The sequence below is a fragment of the Eurytemora carolleeae genome, unplaced genomic scaffold (assembly GCF_000591075.1).
Source record: "Eurytemora carolleeae unplaced genomic scaffold, Eaff_2.0 scaffold91, whole genome shotgun sequence".
NCBI classification, from domain to species: Eukaryota; Metazoa; Arthropoda; class Copepoda; order Calanoida; family Temoridae; genus Eurytemora; species Eurytemora carolleeae.
Window position 1 is genome coordinate 305,617 of NW_019396098.1, and position 26,169 is coordinate 331,785.

The window sequence follows — 26,169 nt, forward strand, 5'->3', positions numbered from 1 at the left end:
TATTCTGTTCTATCCTGCTCTATTCTGTTCTATCCTGTTCTATTCTGGTCTATCCTGTTATCTCCTGTTCTCTCATGTTCTTTCCTGTACTTTTTTTTTCTATCCTGTTCTATCCTGTTCTATCCTGGTCTATACTTTTCTATCCTATTTTACCCTGTTCTATTCTGTTATATCCTGTTCTATCCTGTTATATGCTGATCTATCTGTTCTTAAATTCCCAAAAAAAGTTCAAAAATCATTAAAAGAAATATCGTCACTACTGTATCCTGACTGAGACCTTACAGTATAAATATATGCAGTATATATATACAGGGTTACTCAGAAAGAATGAGACTATAGGGATGACTGAACTAAGTTTGTTCGGTCTTTTTTCTTTTTACTTACATCACCGCGGTTCCATCCATCTCTTTACAAAATCACTGAATACACCTTATAACCAACTGTAATATTTAAAAATTTATCTAAGTCTCATGTAAATGTGCATTACTCTGTGTTTATTAAAACAAATCTGTTTTCAAAGGTGAAATTTTAAAATTGAAAAAATCCCACTATTGATGGGTGAAATATTTGAATTTTGACCGACCATAACCCACTATGTGAGATCCAAAAAATGTATTCCCAATCGGTTCAGTCTTTTCGATGTTTCGATGAATCACAGGCAAAAGAACTGTAAGAACTGTAAAAAACCTTGAGCTAAGAAGTAAAATTAAGAACTAAAGAAAAAACCAAGAGAGTTGAAGAGTAAAAAATGACCTAAGAAAGAAACTACCAATAGTAAAGATAAGAACTGGGCAATTGTAAAGTTAAGAACTGGGCAATTGTAAAGTTAAGAACTGGGCAATTGTAAAGTTAAGAACTGGGCAATTCATAATGTAATCTTAATCCGATGGTTCAAAAAAATCTAAATTAACGTTTAATTGGTTGAAAGAATTTTGTAGAAAAAGGTAAAACATTTGAGAACAATTCTACAGATTAACTATTCAAATTCAGATTCAAAAACGAGAAGAAAAGAAGCTCAGAGAATGTTAAACAGATCGAGGAATGGGGGGGGGGGGCATAAATCTACCCTTGTACAAGAAACCGGGGAAAATAGACGAAGAGAGTTCCACTCAAGGCAGGGAGTGGGTACGTTCAAAACAGATCGAGGAATGGGGGGGGGGCATAAATCTACCCTTGTACAAGAAACCGGGGAAAATAGACGAAGGGAGTTCCACTCAAGGCAGTGAGTGGGATCAAAACGCCCAATGTTACCAAACAGTATTTAAAAACGTCCACACTTTATGCGAAAAATAGGTGTTTGAGTTTAAGCAAGAAAATTCGCAATTTTTCGATTGAAACTTCTCAAAATCATCAGTTTACTGGAATTTTATTGGAAACGATGCCATGACAACTTGCTGCTTTCTTTTAAATCCAATCAAAAAGGCACATTCCAAAAAGATTATTTGCAAGTAAAAGCACAAATAGCTGTCAAGCGACGAGCAGGCATATCTATCTATTCTACAGGTGTATGAGTTTCATTTTAGGTTAAACGTTTTGATGTTTTTAAATATGGAAGTTTTGAGCTATAGACGGTTTTTCAAATTTTGGACAGTTTTCGAATCTTGAGCGCTTTGGCTTTTTGTTACGTTGGTCGTTTAGTAATTGAGAGTTTTGTTGCATTGAGAGTTTTGATGCATTGAGAGTTTTGTTGCATTGAGAGTTTTGTTGCATTGAGAGTTTTGATGCATTGGGCGTTTTGCTGGATTGGGCGTTTTTTTCATTGTGTGTTCCATTTCTTGGCCTTTTTGCTTCTAGGCAGGAACCCCAATATCTTCGTTTTCAAATGAAGTATACCACAGTTTCTTGGACGAATACAAATCAAAAATTATAGAAAACATGAAATTTATTTTAAAGCAACAGTGTATCGAAATGAATTGTGTTTCTGTTCTATATTTGTGATTTAACTGTTTGACACCCTGTATATATGTAAAATGTTTGTATTAAGATAAATGTATATTGGTTGGGGATGGGATATACCAACTGTTATAGATGTTTGCATCTATCAATTACTCACCTCTACTCTTTTTTATACTTTACCTGGTAGGTCGGGGGGAGAGTGGTGGGGGGGTTTGATTAGATGGATGGATGGATGGATGATTGGATGGTTGGATGCTTGGATGGGTGGATGGTTGGATGGTTGGATGGTTGGATGGTTGGATGGTTGGATGGTTGGATGGTTGAATGGTTGAATGGTTGGATGGTTGGATGGTTGGATGGTTGGATGGTTGGATGGTTGGATGGTTGGTTGGTTGGATGGTTGAATGGTTGGATGGTTGGATGGTTGGATGGTTGGATGGATATATATCTAGTAAGGTGGGTAGCTAGATAATGTCTAAGTATGAAAAATGTGTTATGTTATGGTATCATTATGATTAGTTAGTCCCCCTGGACCTTGAGCTCTTATCACAGCTCTTCTCTCTCCTCTAACCACTAACCAAGCATAAAAGCAGAATATGAATCTTAATAAATATCCTTTCAAGCAAACATGTTCCATCTCAGGGTACACATCCTGGTTTATGTTTCAGGTAAAACAGTGAGAATCAGAAGCCTATGGGAAAGAAAGACGACTTTAATGACTTTAAATAATGAACATGAGACACAGACAACAATTCATAAGCTACTTGTATAGCTATTTGTTTTGTAACAACATCAAATACACTTTAATATTACTATAATAGCGTCTTCCTATTTCTTAGTTTTTTGGTTCTCACTCCATGCAGTTATAGTATATTACTAGCTAAATAGAACTAACTTATTCCTGAGAGGGGGGGGGGGGTAAATAATTGATATTTCATAATATTTTTTATTTTTACTTTTGAAAATATTTATTGCTGTTTCGAGGATTTTTGAGAATGAAGACGAGATTTTCAAATTTTTCAGGAATGTTCGAAAATCGAAAATCCAAAATATTATGAAATATTAACTATATACGAATGCGTCAAAAAAAAAATCGATAACTATTGTTTGTAACATCTGAATGATTTGTTTGGAATTAAATTGATTTGTTTACAATCCGAGTAGAATGTTGCAACTTTCTGAATTTAGATGTACGTTACGTTCTTCAGCATGAGTCGTTTTTAACAATTTTCTTCTCCTTATAGACGCAACAGATAGAAGAAGTTAGATTAGCTAGTAGCGATCAAAAGCACCTATTTTTTCGCCGTAAGCCTATACCCCCTTTCATTTTTCGCGAACACTCCCTTTAAATTGCGAGTTAACGATTCACAACGATACATTTTAAACATTTATAAGATAGCAGTGTTTAGAAAGAACAGTCGATGTATATGCTGCTATCAGCTATAGAAAGAGCAGTCGATGTATATGGTGCTATCAGCTATCTCAAAACGCCAAATTTTGAACTGTATCCTTCGTCTGAGCAAATACGGTAAACAGATATATATCCTTATTCCAATTGGCCTCCGGAGTTTTCTGTAAAAGTAAATTGTGTGTTGTTCTTGCAGCAGAGACAACGAAGGAAATTATCTGTATTTAACCATTTCCGAGGAAAACGTCGATATTGCATAATGAGTACAGAGGTTTAAAGGGTACCGTTGTGAATCCAGCATGCCAGTTTATTTTCTGAGGGGTTATTACGGATTTTCGACAGTTTCTTTTTTAAAAGCAAGGTGTAGAATTTTAAACTAAATATATAGAAAATAAAATTTTGAATGACGACAAATTCGTAAGTTTTTGTTCAGTTCCCTGAAAGCCAAAAAATCCTAGAATATTCTAGATTCGGATAATAATGATGCCAAACTTTACGGTTAGAAAACAATTAAAAGAGAAACTATTTCTGTGCTGGCAACAATATTGAATGTTGTTTGTTTTAAATAAGATTAATCCGTTTGTTTATCTCTTTTAAAACTGATGATTGGACAACCGGGATTTGGTTTCCAGCTTAATCCTAGCAGCTGGGAGTATATAGGGACTTTCTAGCTTAATCTTTGCAGCTGGGAGTATACAGGGACTTTCTAGCTTAATCTTTGCAGCTGGGAGTATACAGGGACTTTCTAGCTTAATCCTAGCAGCTGGGAGTATACAGGGACTTTCTAGCTTAATCCTAGCAGCTGGGAGTATATAGGGACTTTCTAGCTTAATCTTTGCAGCTGGGAATATACAGGGACTTTCTAGCTTAATCCTTGCAGCTGGGAGTATACAGGGACTTTCTAGCTTAATCCTAGCAGCTGGGAGTATACAGGGACTTTCTAGCTTGATCTTTGCAGCTGGGAGTATACAGGGACTTTCTTGCTTAATCTTAGCCGCTGGGAGTTTATGGGGACTTTCTAGCTTAATCCTAGCAGCTTGGAGTATAAAGGCACGTTCTAGCTTAATCTTAGCAGCTGGGAGTATACAGGGGCTTTCTTGCTTAATCTTAGCAGCTGGGAGTATACAGGGACTTTCTAGCTTAATCCTAGCAACTGGGAGTATACAGGAACTTTCTAGCTTAATCCTAGCAGCTTAGAGTAAACAGGGACTTTCTAGCTTAATCCTAGCAGCTGGGAGTATATAGGGAATTTTTAGCTTAATCTTAGCATCTGGGAGTATACAGGGGCTTTCTTGCTTAATCCTAACAGCTGGGAGTATACAGGGACTTTCTAGCTTAATCCTACTACTAGTACACTATTAGTATCTCTATATATTCCTCCTACAACTATACCCTTAGGAATATCTTTATGTATTTCACTTACAAGTGTACTCCTAGGAATATCTTTATGTATTCCTCCTACAAGTATACTATAGGAGTATCTCAATGTATTCCTCCTACAAGTTTACTTCTAGGAATATCTTTATGTATTCCTACTACAAGTATACTATAGGAGAATCTCTATGTATTCCTCCTACAAGTGTACTCGATCATAGGAATATCTTTATGTATTCCTCCTTCAAGTATACTACTAGTATCTATATATTCCTCCTACAAGTTTACTCCTAGGAATATCTTTATTTATTCCTCCTGCTTAAGTATACTTCTAGGAATATCTCTAAGTATTCCTCTTATACTCCCAGAATGGTGGAATAATTGAAAACTAGACAAATGTTTTGTAGCAGACAATTCTATTAGTGTTTGTGTGCAACACAGATCATTTATTCACGAATATGTCGATACTATGGATAGATAGATAGATAGATAGATAGATAGATATATAGATAGATAGATATATAGACAGATAAATAGATATATATGAATAGATAAAAAGGTGTTAGGTCATTTCCCCAGCGCAACTTCCCCAACACAATTTCCCCAGTCACAACTTCCCCAACAGCAACTTCCCCAACCGCTAATTTCCCCAACACTAGCTTCCCCAGTCACTAATTTTCCCAACAGCAACTTCCCCAACACCAATTTCCCCATGCAGTAAAATTCTTAATTTCCCCAACAGCAACTTCACTTCACAACGGCTGTTGCTACACATGTTGAATGTTTCCTTTCCTCCACACAGTTCCAGAATGATTTAGATTTGTCCCTTGACATTGATTGTAGGTTGTACTCAGACTTATTGGGATCCACCAGAACATTTCTCTTCTTTGAGGACGGTGTATAAACTGCCAACATTGTCGACTCTAATCCAACTGATTTTATTTCACATTCAAAAAGTTGCGAATTTTTATTTTAAAATTGCGCATTTGTTCATTGGAGTAATGTTAAAAACGGAAATATTTGATATTTTACTGCATGGGGAAATTGGTGTTGGGAAAGTTGCTGTTTTACTGCATGTGGAAATTGTTGTTGGAGAAGTTGCTGTTGGGGAAATTAGTGACTGGGGATGTTAGTGTTGGGGAAGTTGCAGTTGGGGAAATTAGTGATTTGGGAAGTTAGTGACTCGGGAAGTTATTGTTGGGGAAATTGGTTGTTGGGGAAATTGCTGTTGGGGGAGATGTCTCGGGGAAGTTGTGACTGGGGGAAGTTGCGCTGGGGATCTAACCTAACACCGATAAAAAGATAGACAGATAAATAGATATATATGAATAGATAGAAAGATAGATAGATAGATATATAGATAAATAGATAAAAATGTTTTCTTCAATAATTACTCATTTCTGAGTTTAAAGTTTACCTACAAATTTCCTGATATAATTTGGCAATATTAAACATTTTTAAATTGTTTCAAAATATATTTTCTACACAAACTTTGATAAGCTATATTTCCTGTTTTTAGTCAACTTACTATTAATTTTAGTGTTGAAGACTTATTCTCCAATCAACAATTTTTCTTTTTTATCATAAAACTTAAAACTTTTTGCAGATCGTCTTTTTCCTTATTTATGATTTTCATATTATTTAGAAAATTTATTTAACTTGCCGTTTTGACGTTTAAAAGCCCTCACCCTCCCAACAATCTCATATCAAATCATCATGACCAGTAATTTTTGTTTGAACCCATTACTGCAATTTTGATTGTTGATGTTGGAGAGACACTTTAGCACTCCTAGGTTTCCTAACCTGGCAACTTTTGTAATGTGAATCTCTGGACCAAGCATCCATTTTTTATCTTTTTTTTTAGTTTCCTCTTCGATATCACTTGGTAATCTCACCCTGCAGGGATAACTTTAATCCAGGGATCAAGTATTGATCCTCAAATTTAAAAGTACCCTCATTGGATATCAAGATCAGGCGCTCAAGATTAGAGATACCCAAAAGTTCCGACCACTGGTCAATTACAAGAATCTAAAGCTATGAATTATATCATTTTAAAGAATGCACTTTTATAACAGCCTTCCATTAGCACCTGCACCAATCAAGTGCATTTAGTTTTTCTGACATTGAAGAAATAAACAGGATTGATTTTCAGATAGTACTCCATGTTGTGTGTTGAATCAAATTTAAAAAAACAGTTTCGGTGAAAGATTTTGCCTGACTTTTGAGTCGATATCAAGAATCAGTCGGTAAAAAGTTCGTAGAAATCATTCTTATAGTTCCTATATATTCGCACTCTTTTTAAATAATGATTTAAAGTTTTAAACCTTGTTTTTTTCTGCAAGTATTTTCGCAACCCTCTTTTTAAATAAGGGAATTTTTAGCTTAATCTTAGCATCTGGGAGTATACAGGGGCTTTCTTGCTTAATCAACGCCATTTTCACTCCATTTTTCTGCATACCCTCCTCCCCCTGCCTCTAATCCCTTCTTATTTTTGCTCATCATCTAAACCCTCCAATGCAATCCTGATCCATGACCAATTAAAATTTGACTGAAGTTAGAATTGAATCATAGGTTTTCCATTCAAATTCTACACTCCATATATATATATCACATAAATTTCAGTAGAAGCACGGGTATAATGCAAGGAAAGTTAATTGCGGTCGTGTATACTCTGCGAACACATTGAAACCAGTTCTCTTTGGGCGGAATTTGTAAACAAGAATAGATGCATCAGTGTTCGTTTAGTATCCGAGGAGGTTAAAAGCATTAAATTTGATAATTTTGATATTTCACATAATAGTTTCCTATGACCAGAATATTTCATTGATTTTTTATGTGAAAGATGGATCCCATTTCAGGCTTGTGTTTACATTACCGCCCAGAGACAATACACTGCAGTACAAAAGATGTGTACACTTCTGAAAAAACTTTCCTTGCATTACATCCTTGAGTAGAAGGGGAAATTGTTCATTTAGCGTACTGTACTGTCACTGTACTGTCACTGTACTGTACTGTCACAGTACTGTCACTGTACTGTACTGTCACAGTACTGTCACTGTACTGTCCCGATTTTCCTTATGCTATCTGTACGTGTATTGTACAACTAACTCTTTCAGGTTTTTTTACCCCCCCTAGACCATGTACAACCCCATTCAAATTATGTGTTTTATCTGGGTTTGATTTCAATTTCCCAATCATTTCTGGGATGAACAAACTCTATCAAATAAAAGGCTTTCTTTACCATCTTTCAGATTTCACCTTTCTTAATTTATACCCTAAAGGTTGTACAATGTACATTATTAACTGAGACTTTTTAAACAGTTTATAAAATAGCAAATCCAAAATAGCAAATCCGCGATGATCAGCCACCTGTACCCTGAGAACAAATTAGTTGCAGTGGTTTGAAGAATAAACATCATAAAGAAGATTAAGGAAATGAACGTGGAGTGGATAAAATTTTTTTTTGTTAGGTTCTTCATAAAAAAATACCATGCCAATTATAATTTATATTTTCCCCTGAAAGTTAAGGGCCTTACTGGAAAAAATATGTATATACAGAGACTGGTATTGAAGCTAGTGTTTCTCATGAAATTTGTTTTAAGTCAAAACTCAATCACCCATCGTAAATTTAAAACAGGTTGAGTAAGAGCGTTTTCTCTAAAGTCTCTATTTTTATTGGACACCTATATGATATATTCACTAATTACATTGACTACATTTATTCTGTAAAAAAGCTGGATTTATTTCAACCATTTTATATTATATACATGTTTATGTACATAAGTTGATTTCCCAATATTAAATGAGAAAAAATTTCTAGAATTTAATTCTTAATAATCTTGAACTTTAAACTTTTTATTTTTGCCCCCCCCCCCCCCGGGAAGAGCTTTACAACTAATTTACATATAGTGCAAGTATGCTACTGCATTACAAGATCGACTTTTTGGTAAAATTTATCTATGTTAAAGTTGATTAAGTGAAATTATCGGAGGGGGGGGGGGGGGTAACTACCCCCAGGATTCTGGTTGGGGGGGGGGGTACTTAAACTCAATAACTCCCCCTATATACGCCACTGATTAAACATATAAAAAGTGGATGTATAGAATTTGATAATTAAAAGGGCAGCTAACGTAATTTCAAGTGACCCTCCCTGCAAAGATAGTAATGCTTGATTAACAACGGTATTCTTAAACGCTTTGTCTGATCAAATACAAATTATATATGCACGATTCATTTATTTAATTTTTATTTCTGGTTTTTCTGGAAAAGTTACTTGAGCTAACACTCCCTTTAAATAATGAAAAGTTACTTGAGCTAACACTCCCTTTAAATAATGAAAGTTACTTGAGCTAACACTCCCTTTAAATAATGAAAAAAGGGTTGTAAGAGAACGATAAAAAGAGAAAGAGATGAAAGGTATGACCGAGAAGAACTGAAGAAAAATTATGCTGAGAAAACATGTTAAAAAAACAAGATCAACATTTGTCATTCAGACTCTGTTGGTTTTTCTCACAATGAAAAACAAAAATGAAAACTTTGATAAAAGAGAAAAGGGAACACTTGAGTTCTACTTGGATAGATCACATTCTAAATATTCAATATTTTTCAACAAAATAATAAAACAGATTCTTCTAGAACAGATTCTGTTACTTCTATTCTTCTAGTACAGATTCTTCTAGAACAGATTCTGTTACTTCTATTCTTCTAGCACAGATTCTTCTAAAACAGATATTTCAAATACAGATTCTTCAAGTACAGATTCTTCAACTACATATTCTTCTAGTACAGATTCTTCAAGTACATATTCTTCAAGTACATATTCTTCAAGTACAGATTCTTTAAGTACAGATTCTTCAAGTACAGATTCTTCAAGTACAGATTCTTCAAGTACAGATTCTTCAAGTACATATTCTTCTAGTACAGACTCTGATCTACTATAGATTCTTCTAGCTTCTAGAACAGATTTTTCTGGTACAGATTCTTCAAGTACAGACTCTTCAAGTACAGAATCATCAAGTAAAGATTCTTCTAGATCAGATTCTTCTAGTACAGATTTTGATCTAGTACAGATTCTTCAAGTACAGATTCTTCTAGTACAGGTTCTTCAAGTACAGATTCTTTTAGTAAAGATTCTCCTAGTTTCTCTGAGAACAGATTCTTTAAGTACAGCTTCTTCTAGTACAGATTCTTCATAGTACAGATTCGTATAACAAATTAAGTAGATATTTTCGCTTACTGTTTAAGTCTTTCAGTTGAATGAAATGTAACTTTATTTAGTCCGTAAAAATCAGAAAGAATAATAATGACAACAAATGAAAAAAATTAGGGGACATGTATAAATTAAGAGGGGATTGGATATAGAGAAAAATTTAAGTCCAAAAACTTTATAGCACGTTGTGCCAAAATAATAGTATCACAGGTAATTTTATGAAACGTTTGTGTACTTGTCTTATTTCAATGGCTATTTCTAGATCAAATAAGCTTTGAAGCAAAGCATAAGTCTAAGTATGAAGTTGATTTAAATTTTATTATATTTTCAATTGAAAAAAAATATTTTGGAAATATCCTAAATTTTTTGGAGAAAATCCGGGAACCAATAAAAAATTTATAGAAAACGTGCTATAATGTAAAGCTAATTTAGCTTTATAGCACGTTCATTATGAAATTCACGATGAAGTGAGGAAGAATTATAAAGTACACAAAAGTAGCGCCGAGAATGGTTGAGCAAAAAGAAGTAAGTAAAAATGAGAACCTGCAGACGTCAGTTTAGAAAGGAGAAAAAAATAAAAATACATATTAACTATTATACCATTTAGATTTATAAAAATCACATAAAAGAATAAATAGTTAAAAAAAATGTCTTTATAAATCTTGTTTTGAAGCTATTGGATGATAAAAAGCTGGTAAAGATATAAAGTTAAATATTGTTGCACAACTGTTCCTACAAGATGATTATATTGCATTTGTATTTAATAACAAACCTGTTCTTCGCTATTTTTATTAGAAAATCTTTGCAAACCTCGCTTTCTCTAGGTTTTCCCGTGCAAAAATGTTTACTTTTGTGCATTATCAAGAAGGTTCCATTAAGTCCGACAAAATTTTTTGCTTTCACCATTTTTTTCAGATCCAACCAGTTTCCTGCAAGAAAAAATTACTGGTTAAAGGGAGTGTTCGCGAAAAATGAAAGGGGGTATAGGGTGTGCATGTAGTACACAGTAGTCCAAAGTGTCCATGTAGTACACAGTAGTCCAAAGTGTGCATGTAGTACACAGTAGTTCAAAGTGTGCATGTAGTACACAGTAATCCAAAGTGTGCATGTAGTACAGAGTAGTCCAAAGTGTTCATGTAGTACACAGTAGTCCAAAGTGTACATGTAGTACACAGTAGTCCAAAGTGTGCATGTAGTACACAGTAATCCAAAGTGTGCATGTAGTACACAGTAGTTCAAAGTTTGCATGTACTACACAGTAGTCCAAAGTGTGCATGTAGTATACAATAGTCCAAAGTGTGCACAGTAGTCTAAAGTGTGCATGTAGTACACAGTAATTCAAAGTGTGCATGTAGTACACAATATTCCAAAGTGTGCATGTAGTACACATTATTCCAAAATGTGTATGTAGTAAGTACACAGTATTCCAAAGTGTGCATGTAGTACAGAGTAGTCCAAAGTGTGCATTTAGTACACAGTAATTCAAAGTGTGCATGTAGTACACAGTAATTCAAAGTGTGCATGTAGTACACAGTAATTCAAAGTGTGCATGCAGTACACAGTATTCCAAAGTGTGTATGTAGTACACAGTAATTCAAAGTGTGCATGTAGTACACAGTAGTCAAAAGTGTGCATGTAGTACACAGTATTCCAAAGTGTGCAGGTAGTACACAGTAGTCCAAACTGTACATTAATCTATAAACAGTTTGTCAATACCCCATTTTAAGTAAAGTCAACCCGGTCAAGAAAATTTATTTACAATTTTTATCTCTGTGAGTTAAGATTCACTCTTAAAAACGATTTGAAAAATTGACCATTAATAAATTTCTTTTAAAATTATAATTCTTTAAAAAAACAATAGTCCTGCTTTTTGTGGTTTCAAAAATACCGGCGATGTTAAGAACTTCGTTCAGATTTAAAACAATTAAATAAAATACAAAATTGTCTAGATAATCTGAGCAAAAGCTTTAAGTTTTTTATCTAAGCAGCCATGAGGAAGATAACCTCGTTTTTCCATCTTAACTGTTGAATTCTGTAATTAACGTTATTTGTTTCTGCTGCAGTATAAAACCGCAGAAAATTAGACATTTCTCTGACAATGTGAAGAAACAATCTCAGGAACTGACGAGGGTCAACCCAGAACGAAATATATTTTCAATAAATGGTGGAACTAACATCTACTTTTTTTACTCTACAGAGGTTTGGTCCATCACCATCACCGAATTTTAAATAAAGGAAATACCTTTGTAAATATACAGTCTATTAAAGTCTACAGTCCATTAAATTAGGATTTTGGGATGTGTTATTTATCTTTATTTTGAAGTGCAAGATTTGAACAAATTTAGCAGCTTGCAAATCACTCAGCAGTTATTTAGCGCTTTAAATTGTCGTCTTTCGTTCGAAGATTTTTACAATTCTTTTATCTACCATTGCAGACCTTCTGTTGAGGAAGATTTGGGATTAAAGAAATATCTTTAAACAAAAATTTCATTTAGATTATTATAGATATCTTTAAAAATGTTAAAACATCGTTAACACTATAGCAAAACAGCAGCAATAGATTGTATTCTTTATAAAATATAAAGCGAATATATGTACATTGATGACCTTTACATCTACTAACACATGTTATTAAGATAATAAAAGAAACGAATTACTCGATTAAAACTCCAATTTCTAATCACTTTATCTTTGTAACCCTTTGAATAATGATACTGCAAAGTTGACTATTTAATGTACAGAGTGTCCCAAAAAACATGGGAATTCAGTGACGAATTCGATATCGTCTTCGTTATTAATTAGCATTATAATACCTAATATCAAAAGCAATAATATTATTATGTCTGCTAGAGTTTATTTTATGAAAACGGTAAAAGACTGTAAAGATGTGTCTATAATGGCTCCGCACGATGAACAGTGAAGACGGACAAGTTTACTCTGTTTGATTACTGCAATTTTCTTGTTTAACTAAGTACAACCGTATGCAGTCAAAACATAAACAAACAAATTGTAAACATAGGAGACGAAACTCTTACAGATTACAGCTTTCTCATTAGGTATTACTATACTAAATCAAAGAATTATTTAAAAAGACGATATCGAATTCGTCACTGAATTCCCATGTTTTTTGGGACACCCTGTATCAAAATTATAGTTAGATATTTCAAAGTACATCATAAGGCCTAGAAAATTGGAGTTTAAGGTGTGTGATCGATTCCTTTGAGTAAAAGTGAACCAAGGTCGATTTTAAAGCTGGACCAACTGGAGATCAGGGAGATCAGGTTTATGATTGCCAAAGCTCCGGGTACATATGAATAAGATCCAGGGATACTCCGTTGCTCCAACCGAACCCAAGCTGAACAGAGTACTCCCCTCCACTCCCTCCACCCGTCTCCGTGCTCCGACAATCATACTAAATCAAAATTAAATGAGGTTAACTCGATCTATCCTTGCAAGAAAAAAAATACATAAATCGATCTCTAATTGGTCATATCCCCTAAGAAAAAATAGGATTTACAAATTTCTTCTATTTAAAAGATTCCCATTTAGAAGAGACGATTAATTCGATTAATATTTAATGGCAAAAATGACGAAAAAAATGTTATTCTATCTCTAATTTAAGATTTGCAATTTAAGCTTTCGTTTTTCTTCCCTATTTTTTGGGTTTAATCATTTAAACAAAATTCAATTAGGTTTATTCTAATCTAACCTTTTCAAACATATGCCCTTGAGATTTGAAAACTTGAAGATTTCGCGAGATTGTCGTCTTCGTTAGTTCTCTGGCGAGTTTATCGGCTGATTCGTCCTTGCATCGTCCCAAACCTGAAATACAGATAAATATCACACATATATGGATATGCGTTATCTTTTATACATTTATTTAAAAAAAATTGAAATTGCAAGACGATATTTAACGAAGTCCACCGAGTAACAATTTATATAAGTTTAAAATATTTGATATTGTCTACTTCAAATCCAGAATGATATGAAAAGTTGCATCAATTTTAAAGACCGGGTTCACTTTAATTGGAAGCAACACTTTGACCTTTGATTTTACCTCATAAACTCATTTATACATTTTTTAGTTCACATTTGATTTAGCTTTAATTATAATGAAGTAATTGGAAAATTCTCATTTAACTTTTGTATCAAGCTGTGTGAGGGACTCGATCTTACGATATAATAATTATGAATCTTAAGAAAATAAGTCGCTGGTGTTTATTTGTACAACCTGTAATGATCATATGCTCCAGGGGTGGCCAGACATTTGGGAAATCCCACTGTTGTCCTGACTGTATGAAAGTTGTAGGGATTCCTTCTGCAAAAATATAAAATTCAGTATTTCGAAGACGACATTTGAATTCGTATTCGTACCTGGATTGTTTAATGCGCCAACTTTTTGAATGTATTCAACAGATCTTCGCCCTTTCATCTTCAAATCCTGAAAAGTATTTTCAAATTTAATTAAGTGAACAATAAAAAAGACAGGGTTACCCACTAAGGATATTTAGGTCGTCTTTACAGTCTCATTCTTTGTGGGTAGCCTTGTACAAAATCCTCAGCGACATTTTAAAGTAAAAGAAAAAAAGTCGACATTCATTTCATAGTCTTCTGGTTCTCTCTTTAATTAATTATCTAATTTTAAATTGATCGCAACATTTCACAATATAAGTCTGAACAAAATAATAATATTCCAATTTAAACCAGTTTTTCTGAAAATAACATTTTTATAACACTAATATTTTTGTTTACATTGCTCAGAGAAATTTTGCACACAAATTTTCTCTTTATCGAGAAGTATCATAGCTTTGCTAGAATATGATCTAAAAAATGAAAAGTGTCAAAGATAATTTTATGAAATGTTGGTTTAGCGTCCACAGTTGTCTTGATCATACATAAGTTTAATTATTTTTAAGTTTCTTTTCATTAAATTGATAACTATTTTGCATAAGATAAATTGGCACCCTGATCTCTAATAGTTCTCCTTAAATCTATTAAATTGAAATGTTTTGTTATTATTATTGAAATTAGGTGGAAAAAAATAATCAAAACAGCTAAGAGCTATTTTCCACCTAATTGCTTTATACCTGTACTGTTAATATAATCATCAATTTGTAATTGTAAACTCGTTCTGTATACAGATCAATGTATTTTAGCAATAAACTTTATATAATCTTATCTTATCTTACTCTAGAAATATCCAAATTAAATTCACAGTGCATGCATACAATTTGAGATTAAAGCACTATGATATTTTTACAGCACTGCTATAATGAAATAGACCATGAAATAAGCATAAATGATAAGGTCGACGAATCATAATAAATTTGTAAAATAATTCACCTGGGTAGGAACAGCATTTGCCCAAAGAGGAGTGAGGTTGCTAGCGAAAAAATATTTTCTAAACATTGAAATAAACTTATTTGGAAAATTATAAAAAAAACATTATTTTCGTATTTTTGTTATAAAGCACTATCTTAAGAACATAATATCCAAAATTCTTAATTTAATTCTACAAATATCGATTCCGTTTTCGATCCTTTTCCTACCGGAAGATCATAATCATCTAAAAATCAAAACTTTTCATAATCGGTTTCTTACAGTTTGCTATTTTGTTTGTTTAGGTAAATATGCGTTCCGATTAATAGTTTCGCATCAATCATAATTTGATTCAAGGTTCAACCGTTTTTTTGCAACTACTTAAACTTTATAAACAATAAATAAGAAAGCAAGAAATAATTTTAAATAATTCGGCCTGTATAGTGTATAGTGTGAAGTGTATAAGTGAAGAAGCTGAAGTAATCTAATTTGTTTTGTTTACAACAGTTTAATTTTCTTTGTTTACCATTGTCCCTGGTTTCAAGTGTTTTTACCAGAACTCAAGTTCTTTTCAACAACTCATTAAGTTCCCTAACTTCCCCCCTCCTTCTACTCCCTTGTCCCCCTCCCTCTAAACATATAAAGGGATGTGTTCCTAGTTAAGCATCAACTTTTGAGACCGGGCCAAATTTAAATTTTCACATTTCAACACACTTGTACTTTTTGTTACCTGGACATTTTAAATTGTTTAAAGTATTTTTTAAAATTTTGGTCAGAATATGGATGGTTTATTTAGCAGACATTTAAATAAAATTGATCAAACCTTAATTTTATAAACTCTATGATTCTTAATTCTCTCTGCACACAACGAGCTCATGACCCTGACCGTACCTTTGTTTCAGCGTTGATATCTCCAGATCAAACCATGTTCCTTCTTCGTCATTCCACATCAGTTCTTCAATATTTTCTATCAGTTTATCAGCTCGTTCCATCCATATATTCTCCTTAATATAATCAGTTCTTCAATTTGTTCTCTCAGTTTATCAGCTCGTTCCATCCATACATTCTCCTTTATATAATCAGTTCTTCAATATTTTCTATCAGTTTATCAGCTCGTTCCATCCATACATTCTCCTTAATATAATCAGTTCTTCAATATTTTCTATCAGTTTATCAGCTCGTTCCATCCAAGTATTCTCCTAAATATAATCAGTTCTTGAATATTTTCTATCAGTTTATCAAATCGTTTCATCCATACATTCTCCTTAATATAATCAGTTCTTCAATATTTTCAATCAGTTTATCAGCTCGTTCCATCCATACATTCTCCTTAATATAATCAGTTCTTCAATATTTTCTATTAGTTTATCAGCTCGTTTCATCCATGCATTCTCTTTAATATAATCAGTTCTTCAATATTTTCTATCAGTTTATCAGAATGTTTCATCAATACATTCTCCTTAATATAATCAGTTCTTCAATATTTTCTATCAGTTTATCAGCTCGTTCCATCCATACATTCTCCTTAATATAATCAGTTCTTTAAAACTTTTTTTTCAATTTATCAGTGCTCTTAAATACTTTTTTTTCTTAAAACCTTTAATTTTAAGCCTTAAATTAGATTCCAGGTTTTCAATTTTGGATATGTTGAAAACAAACATTCAAAGTCAAACATGTAAAAAAAGTATAGTCTCAGATATAAGCTTGCAAACTAAATGTTCAACAATTACAAACTCGGTAGATAAATGAGTCAAAGATTTAAAGGGTACATGGTGTGTCCCTTGTGTCACTTATCTATGAATATTTAAGAATTATATTTTGTTTAAAAACAAAATAAATCAAATTTTTCTTGATTAATTTTTTAAAATTTCACCATAAATGATTCCTTGGGTCAAACAAACCAACCAACACCCAGATTAGCTAAGCATATAAACAGGAATACCTGGTCTCTGTTTCCCGCCAGTTTGTGTACATCTGCAATAATTTTGGCGGATTTTGCTAAAAATGAGTTTAAATCTACAGGTAGAATATTTCTAACACTAGTAGAACTTAGATCTCCCTTCTCTGGATCATCAAACCATCTAAAAGTAACAATTCAAATAAAATCTTAAATAAAAAGATTTAAATATATTTTCAATTCAGCTTGATCACCTTGAACTAAAATCCCAACCAGACTCGGCTGCAGACCTGAAATTTTAAGTTTGTATCAACAAGAACACTCTAAAAAATGCAATTTTGGTCTTTAGCATCAGGCATCAAAGTTCTTCTTTCATATTTCAAATTTCTTCTTTCATTACTCAAATTTAGTTAAATATTTTCCAAAATTACAATCTAACAAAACTTGTTAATAGCTTACACATTGTTCTCTCAGCATGTGTCAAATTTTGTTATATGACATCTTTCTTTTGTCATGTTACAGTTTTCTTTCATTGTAATTAGCCGATATTTTAGTTTGTGTAAGATTAAACAAATTTTGATTTATGATCAATCAAACGTTGAACCATCTGCCGGGCTGGCACGGCTCGCACGGCTGGCTGGAGGGGGAGAATCAGCTGACTTTCCAAACAGTTTAGTCTGTTAGCCGACAGCGCTTGTACCTACGTCAATTCGATCTGGAAATTTGGAGATATCAAAAAGATTTAAAGGGAAACCTCCAAGAAACTGGAAGAACAAAATTAAAACTTTTTTAAGCCTTTGTACACTCTCTCAAACTAATGCTTGCATTTTCAATGCTTTGCTTGAAAGAGAGTATCAATGCAAAATCAAATCAAGCGGACAAACACCGGTTGATAGATCATGTAACAAACTTTGAATTAAGGCGACTGAAAATACATTCAACAAAATTTGACGAATGATTCTACTAAGGTGTATTTGAGTCCGGTGCTCCAACAAATTTTGTTAGATGAAAATTTGAGATTTCTTAGAGTGAACACTGTGGTTTAAAGTTTGTATCAACAAGAACACTGTGGTTTAAAGTTTGTATCAACAAGAACACTGTGGTTTAAAGGTCTCAAGCTCTCAAGTAAAACTGATGAGAATTTTGCCAATTACTCCTAAACCAAAGCTAACAACAAGTGCTCTATAGGGCTAAAATGTACACGTAAAGGGCTACAGAAAAGCATAAGTGAGTTTTAGAGTGGTAAAATCAAAGCCTAAGGCGTTGCGACACTTCAAAGTCGACCCTACCGTAACCATTGATGAGACATTACATTTAAGAAGGCTGAATCTATGTGATATTTGATATTTCAAACTAATAATTATGTTAGATAAAATAATGTAAGATTAGAATATAAAAACATTCATGTTGCAAAGATATAGGGATTAGAAATATTGAGTTGGTAACAAAGACTTTATTCCTTCAAAAAATTTGTACATCTAGGTTCGCTGTTAAACTCTAAACTCATCTGTATCTTCTATATCCAGGTTCTCTAATAACTATAATCCTCTCTCTAGGATAAATATCCAACCTTAGATCCTTGAATAGTTCTCCTCTTTCCTTTATATCCAGGTTCTCTACTTAACTATAATCCTCTCTCTAGGATGAATATCCAACCTTAGTTCCTTGAATAGTTCTCCTCTATCCTTTAGGTTCTCTACTTAACTATAATCCTCTCTCTAGGAAGAAAATCCAACCTAAGTTCCTTGAATAGTTCTCCTCTATCCTCTATATCTAAGTTCTCTGCTAAACTGTAATCCTCTCTGTAGGATTCTGGGCGTGGAGTTTCTTCAGAACAACTAAAAATTTTAATTTTTACTTTATATATTTTAAAAAACTTGGAAAAAAATAAACCTACCAATATCTAAACATTGTTTTTCCTTGGACATCAACCGAATGATTCCTCAACCAATAATACCACTCTTTCTCCAGAGACCCAACCTTACTCAGGGTCCAAGGCACATCACCACTCTAGGTTCAAATTATTTAAAGATTAAGTTTAAGTTTAGGTTTGGATTCAAAATGAGGAATAGTTTTAGGTTCAGGCTCAGGTTCAAGTTCATGTTCAAGTTCAGGTTCAAGGTTCAGGTTCAAGGTTCAGGTTTAGGTTCAGGTTTAGGTTCAGGTTCAGGTTCAAGTTTAGGTTCAGATTCAGGTTTCAGGTTTAAGTTCAATTAAGCACCAGGTTAAAGGTTCTGGTTCAGGTTTAGGTTTAGGTGCAGGTTCAGGTTCAAAAATCAGGTTTAGGGTTCAGATTCAAGGTTCAGGTTAGATTCAGGTTCAGGGTTAAAGTTCAAGGTTCAAGGTTCAGGTTCAAGGTTCAGGTTCAAGGTTCAAGGCTTAAGTTTCTTGGTTCAGGTCCAGGGTGCAGATTCAAGGTGCAGGTTCAAGGTAAAGGTGTAGGGTTCATGTTCATAGTTCATGTTTAGGGTTTTAGTTTCAGGGTTCAGGTTTAGGTTTCAGGTTTAGGTTTCAGGTTTAGGTTTCATGTTTAGGGTTCAGTTCAGTGTTCAGGGTTCAGGTTCAAGGTTCAGGTCTTGAATAGTTCAATAAAATACCTGGAGATAGTAGTCCCAAACCATAGATGCTAGGAGAGGGGGCTGAGATCTGGATTTTTTTATTTGGAAATATTTACAGCACAATGTTTTTTTACCTTTTAGAAGAAGTATTGAATTAAGTTCTGGACAGTTTATATTTAGAGATCGAAAGAAACTTATTAACTAATATTTTGAACTGATGAAAATAGGGTTGGGGGCTTTAAAAATATTTAAATCTCCCCTTGTGTAGTAAACTCTTCCTCCATTAGGAACAAAACCTAGTTTCTCAAGAAGAAAAACAAGGTTTTCCACCATTCCTCTAAAAATATATATTTTCTTAAAAGTACATTTATTGTTTACTATCATAATATTCAAAGTAGCATTGTGCATCCTCACTGTGCGTCCTCTATGCGTGTCCTTAACTTGCGTCCTCAATGTGTGTCCCCCCTACATATGTTCTCAATGTGTGTCCCCAATGTGTGTTCCCAATGCGTTGCCTCAATGCGTTTACTCAATGTGTGTCCCAAATGTGTGTCTCAATGTGCTTCCTCAATTTTCTCCTCGTAGTGTTTAGTGCTTCTACAGAAGTACTTACTAATTTTCCACCTAATTTGCGTTCAATTTTCTCTAGTTTTAATAGTAAATCTGAGGTAACCTGGCAGTATCCAGAATCCAGTAAACTAACCTAGCAGTATCTAGCACATTAAATAGAAGTAGACCTCTCAGTATCCAGTATCCAGTGTACTAACCTGGCAGTATCTAGCACATTAAATAGAAGTAGACCTCTCAGTATCCAGTATCCAGTGTACTAACCTGGCAGTATCTAGCATATTAATTGAAGTATACCTCTCAGTATCCAGTATCCAGTAACCTAACCTAGCAGTATCTAGCACATTAAATAGAAGTATACCTCTCAGTATCCAGTATCCAGTAACCTAACCAAGCAGTATCTAGCACATTAAATAGAAGTATACCTCTCAGTATCCAGTATCCAGTAACCTAACCTAGCAGTATCTAGCACATTAAATAGAATTATACCTCTCGGTATCCAATATATATTCAACTAACCTAGCAGTATCTAGCACATTAAATAGAAGTATACCTCTCAGTATCCAGTATCCAGTAACCTAACCTGGTAGTATCTAGCATATTAGATACTAGTAGACCTCTCAGTATCCAGTATCCAGTGTACTAACCTGGCAGTATCTAGCAGATTAAATAGAAGTAGAACTCTCAGTATCCAATATCCAGTAAACTAACCTGGTAGTATCTAGCATATTAGATACAAATAGACCTCTCAGTATCAAGTATCCAGTGTACTAACCTGGCAGTATCTAGCATATGAGATACTAGTAGACCTCTCAGTATCCAGTATCCAGTGTACTAACCTGGCAGTATCTAGCATATTAGATACAGGTAGACCTCTCAGTATCCAGTAAACTAACCTGGCAGTATCTAGCATATTAGATACAAGTAGACCTCTCAGTATCCAGTAAGTGTCCCAGTAATAGATTTCTCGAAATCTGAAATATAAATTCATTATGAAGAAATTTTTTAAACCTTTAATTTAAGTTCTTTTTAACATTCTATTGTAAAGAAAATTTCATTAATTTGCTGTTTTTGAATCTATTTATCCAATGCTACAGAAAAGAATGATAGATTAGTTCAAGCCAGTGCAAGGGGCAAAGATCTACGGATACTCCAAAGGTCGTCGGTCTCAATAGTTTGTAAAATATTTACACAACTGTGGAGGGGGTCGAGGTGGACATTGTATTTTAAAATTGAGAATTGAGATTTAGCCTGGGATAAGAATGAAAGATTCTGGCTGGATGAGATTTACTCTGTCAGGTTGGGTTTATATATTCTCAAGGGAGACATATTGGTAAGAAAAACTTACCAATATGTCTATAAAGGGACAATGCATTGTTAAAAAAAACTGACCAGTATTTTATCAAGAGAAAGTGCATTGTTTAGATAAACTGATCAATATTCTATAAAGAGACAGTGTATTGTTTGGCTAAACTGACCAGTATTCTATAAAAGGACAGTGCAATGTTTAGATAAACTGACCAGTATTCTATAAAGGGACAGTGCATTGTTTAGATAAACTGACCAGTATTCTATAAAGAGACAGTGCATTGTTTAGATAAACTGATCAGTATTCTATAAAGGCAATGTTTAGATAAACTGACCAGTATTCTATAAAGGGACAGTGCATTGTTTAGATAAACTGATCAGTATTCTATAAAGAGACAGTGCATTATTCAGATAAACTGATCAGTATTCTATAAAGGGACAGTGCATTGTTTAGATAAATTGATCAGTATTCTGTAAAGGGACAGTGCATTGTTTAGATAAACTAACCAGTATTCTATAAAGAGACAGTGCATTGTTTAGATAAACTGATCAGTATTCTATAAAGGGACAGTGCATTGTTTAGATAAACTAACCAGTATTCTATAAAGAGACAGTGCATTGTTTAGATAAACTGATCAGTATATTATTAAGAAAAACTGACCAGAATTCTAAAAAAGGGACAGTGCATTGTTAAGAAAAACTTATCTGTATTCTATAAAGGGACAGTGCATTGCTAAGAAAAACTGACAAGTATTTTATAAAGGGACAGTGCAGTATTCTATTTAATTAGATAAAACATGAAAATGGAGGTAATACAATCGTGCAAAGGTTATATCACTACCTGCCCCCTGGCACTACGGCAGTGTAGGGAAGTGGAAGAAGAGAGAATAATTCCGGATTCTTGTTTACATCTTCTCCTGTTCTTCTTCCTAACATCTTCCATCTTCTAAAATAAAATGGATAAAAGAACAAATCAAAAAGCATCGATCGAATTAAATGAATAAAAAGACTTTGATACTCCTTCTCCTCCTTCTCCTCTTTCTCTTCCTTCTCTTCCTTTTCCTCCTTCTCCTCCTTCTCCTCCTTCTCCTCCTTCTCCACCTTCTCCTCCTTCTCCTCCTTTTCCTTCTTCTCCTCCTTCTCCTCCTTCTCCTCCTTCTTTTCCTCCTCCTCCTTCTCCTCCTTTACCTAATAATTGATGATGAATTACTTGAACTAATCTTCAGATCTATGTAATGAAATAAATTACATAACATATATGAAATATATACAAATGTAGATTTAATCTTCCTCCTCCTTCTCCTCCTTCTCCTCTTTCTCCTCCTTCTTCTACCTGTTTATCTCTAAGCAGAACTCTGCAATATCTAAGTTTAAAGCTGATGTGAACGGAAGATCAGTTTTCCAATCTTCAGGTTCCACTTCGTCCAGTTTCACTCCGCATTCGAAATATTCGGATACAAAATTCCTGAAATTGAATTTTCATAATTTTCAAGTGCAAGTTAACATTTCATAGATTACATTAATACATAAATCTCGTTCATTTTAAAGATTAATCCTTTATATATTGTGATTTAAAATTGCAAAGTTTACAGTGTATTCTGTACACTGTACACTCTAAAAAGTGGTAACCGCAAAAAAAGTCCTTGGAAAAAAGTTTCCGGAAAAAAGTCCTAAAATTTCACACTAAAAAAGTCCTGTGGAAAAAAGTCCTTTTATTAAAAAGTCTCCAAAAGAAAGTCCTACCAATTCGAGACTTTATTTTCTAGGACTTTTTTTCTGGCTCTAGTATGATTTTATACAAAAAAGTCCTCGGAAAAAAAGTCCTCTAACAAGTATAAATGCATGATTCACAATTCTAGGTTTTTATTTTCCTCTGATTTATTTTCTTCAGGACTTTTTTTTCCTGAGATCTTATTTCCTGAGACTTTATTGGCAGCCCCCATACTATATTAGGAAAAAAGTCCAAGGAATCCAAAACACCGGACTTTATTTCCAGTGACATTTTTTCCAAGGACTTGATAAAATTCGGACTTTTTTTCCAAAGTTTTTATTTCCAGGGTTTTTTTTCCAGAAACTTTTTTCCCGGGACTTTCTTACATAGATTTCTGAAAAGAATATTGAATATTCTGAAAAACTCTGCGAAGTGCAAGAAATATATAAACCATGAACCGCCATATCTGATGCGTCAAATCTGTGTACTGCAGTGGGAGGAGATCGAAGCAAAGAATTCAGAAGGAACGCATCATTTTTGTGGGAAAAGGGCCCAAGGGGTGGAATAAGAATATATTGCTATTGTATTTTCCATGTTGACCAGAAAGCCTAAAATCATAAGTATTCGCTCTAATTTGATATATTAGCTTGTTTTTTGTTGGACTCTAATATCACATCAGAGCTTTAGTCCTTTCCCTTCAACTTCTGTGGGGGCACTGGGTTTGTTTACATTCCTCCCACAGTGTAAGTACACAATTTGTGTATATCTGAGTTGGGCGTTCCTGTATATAGTTCCTTGGCAAAGTGTGATGTACACTCTGCAAACTGTAATGGACACTCCGAAAACTGTACTTTACATTCTGCCAACTGTAATGCACACTCTGGAAACTGTACTGCACACTCTGCAAACTGTACTGCACACTCTGGAAAGTAAACTGTAAACTCTGCAAAGTGTACTGTATACACTCTGAAAAGTGTACTGTGTACTTTGTAAATCAAAGAATCAAGAATTATTTTTGAAATGATTTTAAAGATTCTTTACTAAATCTTTGATAACTGAGAATCCAAGAAAATGATAAAAAGCTAATTAAGAGAATTCAGGTAACAATAGATATTCAACACAAAGAACTTTATCTCATTAGTTTAAAACAAGTTAAAAATTATCTTTCAGAAGAAAAATCAGGGCGCATCTTTCAATAAGTTTTTTTTTGTTTTTTGGGGGGAAGGGGGGGGGAAGAAAAGAGGGTAGGAAAAAGAAAAATCAGTGCGCAGAGCGTCGCTGGAGAAAAAGTAAAAGAACCGCTTCTTTTTTTTAAAAAGTTCAGTAAACTAAAAAGTAAACTTACTTTATTTGTTCCACGGATGGATTTCTATTCTCAGTTTGATTTAACAAATGTTGAAACCTGGCCAGGACAATTTCAGGATTTATCCTTAGCAATAAAATTGTAAATAAACGAAGTTAAAATTTGCCATTCCATAAACACTTGTTTTTGGTTTGCAACAATTTTTAATAAAGGGACTGTTCACGAGAAAAGTGTCCAAATCACAATTATCCTAATTTCTTTACAGAATTTTTTTTTTTAAGGGTTTGTATTTCATTTGACATTTTAACGATTGGTTGGGTTAATTTCAGGATTCTCTCTTTTTTCCCGAAGATTTTCACATAACCGTTCAGTAAAAACATTTAATGATTTTTATTCAAATCAATGTTTACCTTGGTCATTCAAGCATTAACAGTTAACCCTTCAATTAATCAAAAAAATGAAATTTTTCAAAAATCTTTTTTGAAATTCATGAAATTCTTTTTTTATCTACAAGCTGGAAGACACTCAATTCGAAAAAAAATCCCCCCCCCCCCCTCCAACAACACCCATAATAAAACATGCTTGAACTACGTTTTGAAAACTGTTTTGAAAACCTGCACTTACACAATTGCATTCCTATGACTTATTATAGCATAAATTTTGTTTACAACTCTGGATAATTTTTAATCGAATTAAAAAAAATATATTTATATAATTTTTATTCCTGAGTTTCATGTCAACAAAAGATTTGGAGTCTGAAAATATCTCACTCATCTAGAAAATTTATTATTTTTAAAGGGACTGTAAAGGAAAAATGAAAGGGGGTATAGGATGAAACCTGAGAATATCAGGTTTTCAACGATACATATAAAACATCTATCTTATGTTCCTGTCTCGAGAAATTGACAAACTGTGTCAAAATTATACTAAAACGGGCATATGCCAGATTTTGTTAAAACTTGTAGTATTAAATAGATCATATTCAACAATTACACAACCAATCTGAAAATGACTATATCTCTCGGCAACCTGAAAACCTCAGGTTTGCTCCTGTTATAATTATTTAATTTTTATTTTGCATTTTATATATATATAATTGATAATATTAATACATTTAATCCGTATATTCCGTATTACGTCACCAGTACTTCAGCCAATGGCAGTGAAGTATACTGGTCACGTGATTTCAGTCTGTACCACGTGACAACGATACTGCACTGTCATTGGCTGAAGTGATTGTGAAGTAATACGGACTATGTAGACTATATGTAATAAAATTATCAATTATATCTATTAAAAATGCAAAATGCAAAATAAAAAATTATAATAGGAGCAAACCTGGGATTCTCAGGCTCCTGTGGGATATAATCGTTTCAGATTGGTTGCGTAATTGTTGAATATGATCTATTAAATACTACAAGTTTTATACAAAATCTGGCATATGCCCGTTTTGGTAAAATTTTGACACTGCAGTTTTATGTCAATTTCTCGAGACAGGAACATAAGATAGATGTTTTGTATGTTTTGTTCAAAACCTGAGATTCTCAGGTTTCATCCTATACCCCCTTTCATTTTTCCTTTACAGTCCCTTTAATACTACTCTAACAAGTATAAATGCA

The 26,169-nt window shown here is 33.4% G+C and overlaps 1 protein-coding gene across 1 annotated transcript; it reads right to left on the bottom strand.

Moving 5' to 3' along the window:
* Positions 1–13,009: 13,009 nt before the first annotated feature.
* On the bottom strand, positions 13,010–25,334 carry LOC111694901 (trehalase). The gene is made up of 17 exons (XM_023463955.1): positions 25,275–25,334; positions 24,593–24,676; positions 22,870–23,001; positions 22,378–22,482; positions 21,125–21,202; positions 19,921–19,998; positions 19,701–19,749; positions 19,001–19,113; positions 18,840–18,941; positions 17,358–17,393; positions 17,149–17,287; positions 16,098–16,210; positions 15,231–15,288; positions 14,262–14,328; positions 14,119–14,205; positions 13,597–13,709; positions 13,010–13,299 (listed from the first exon to the last, which is right to left on the bottom strand). Exons 1-17 carry the CDS (start codon positions 25,322–25,324, stop codon positions 13,171–13,173), a joined length of 1,533 nt encoding a protein of 510 aa, XP_023319723.1. The 5' UTR covers positions 25,325–25,334; the 3' UTR covers positions 13,010–13,170.
* Between the last annotated feature and the right edge of the window lie 835 nt (positions 25,335–26,169).

Excerpts from the sequence above, each read along its gene's own strand:
- LOC111694901 (XM_023463955.1), bottom strand. The coding sequence starts at position 25,324 with ATGAGTGAGATATTTTCAGACTCCAAATCTTTTGTTGACATGAAACTC. Across the intron at positions 22,483-22,869 it reads TTCTGCTTAGAGATAAACAG|AAGATGGAAGATGTTAGGAA; the intron begins GTAGAAGAAGGA and ends ATTTTATTTTAG. Across the intron at positions 14,329-15,230 it reads CAAATGCTGTTCCTACCCAG|GATTTGAAGATGAAAGGGCG; the intron begins GTGAATTATTTT and ends AATACTTTTCAG.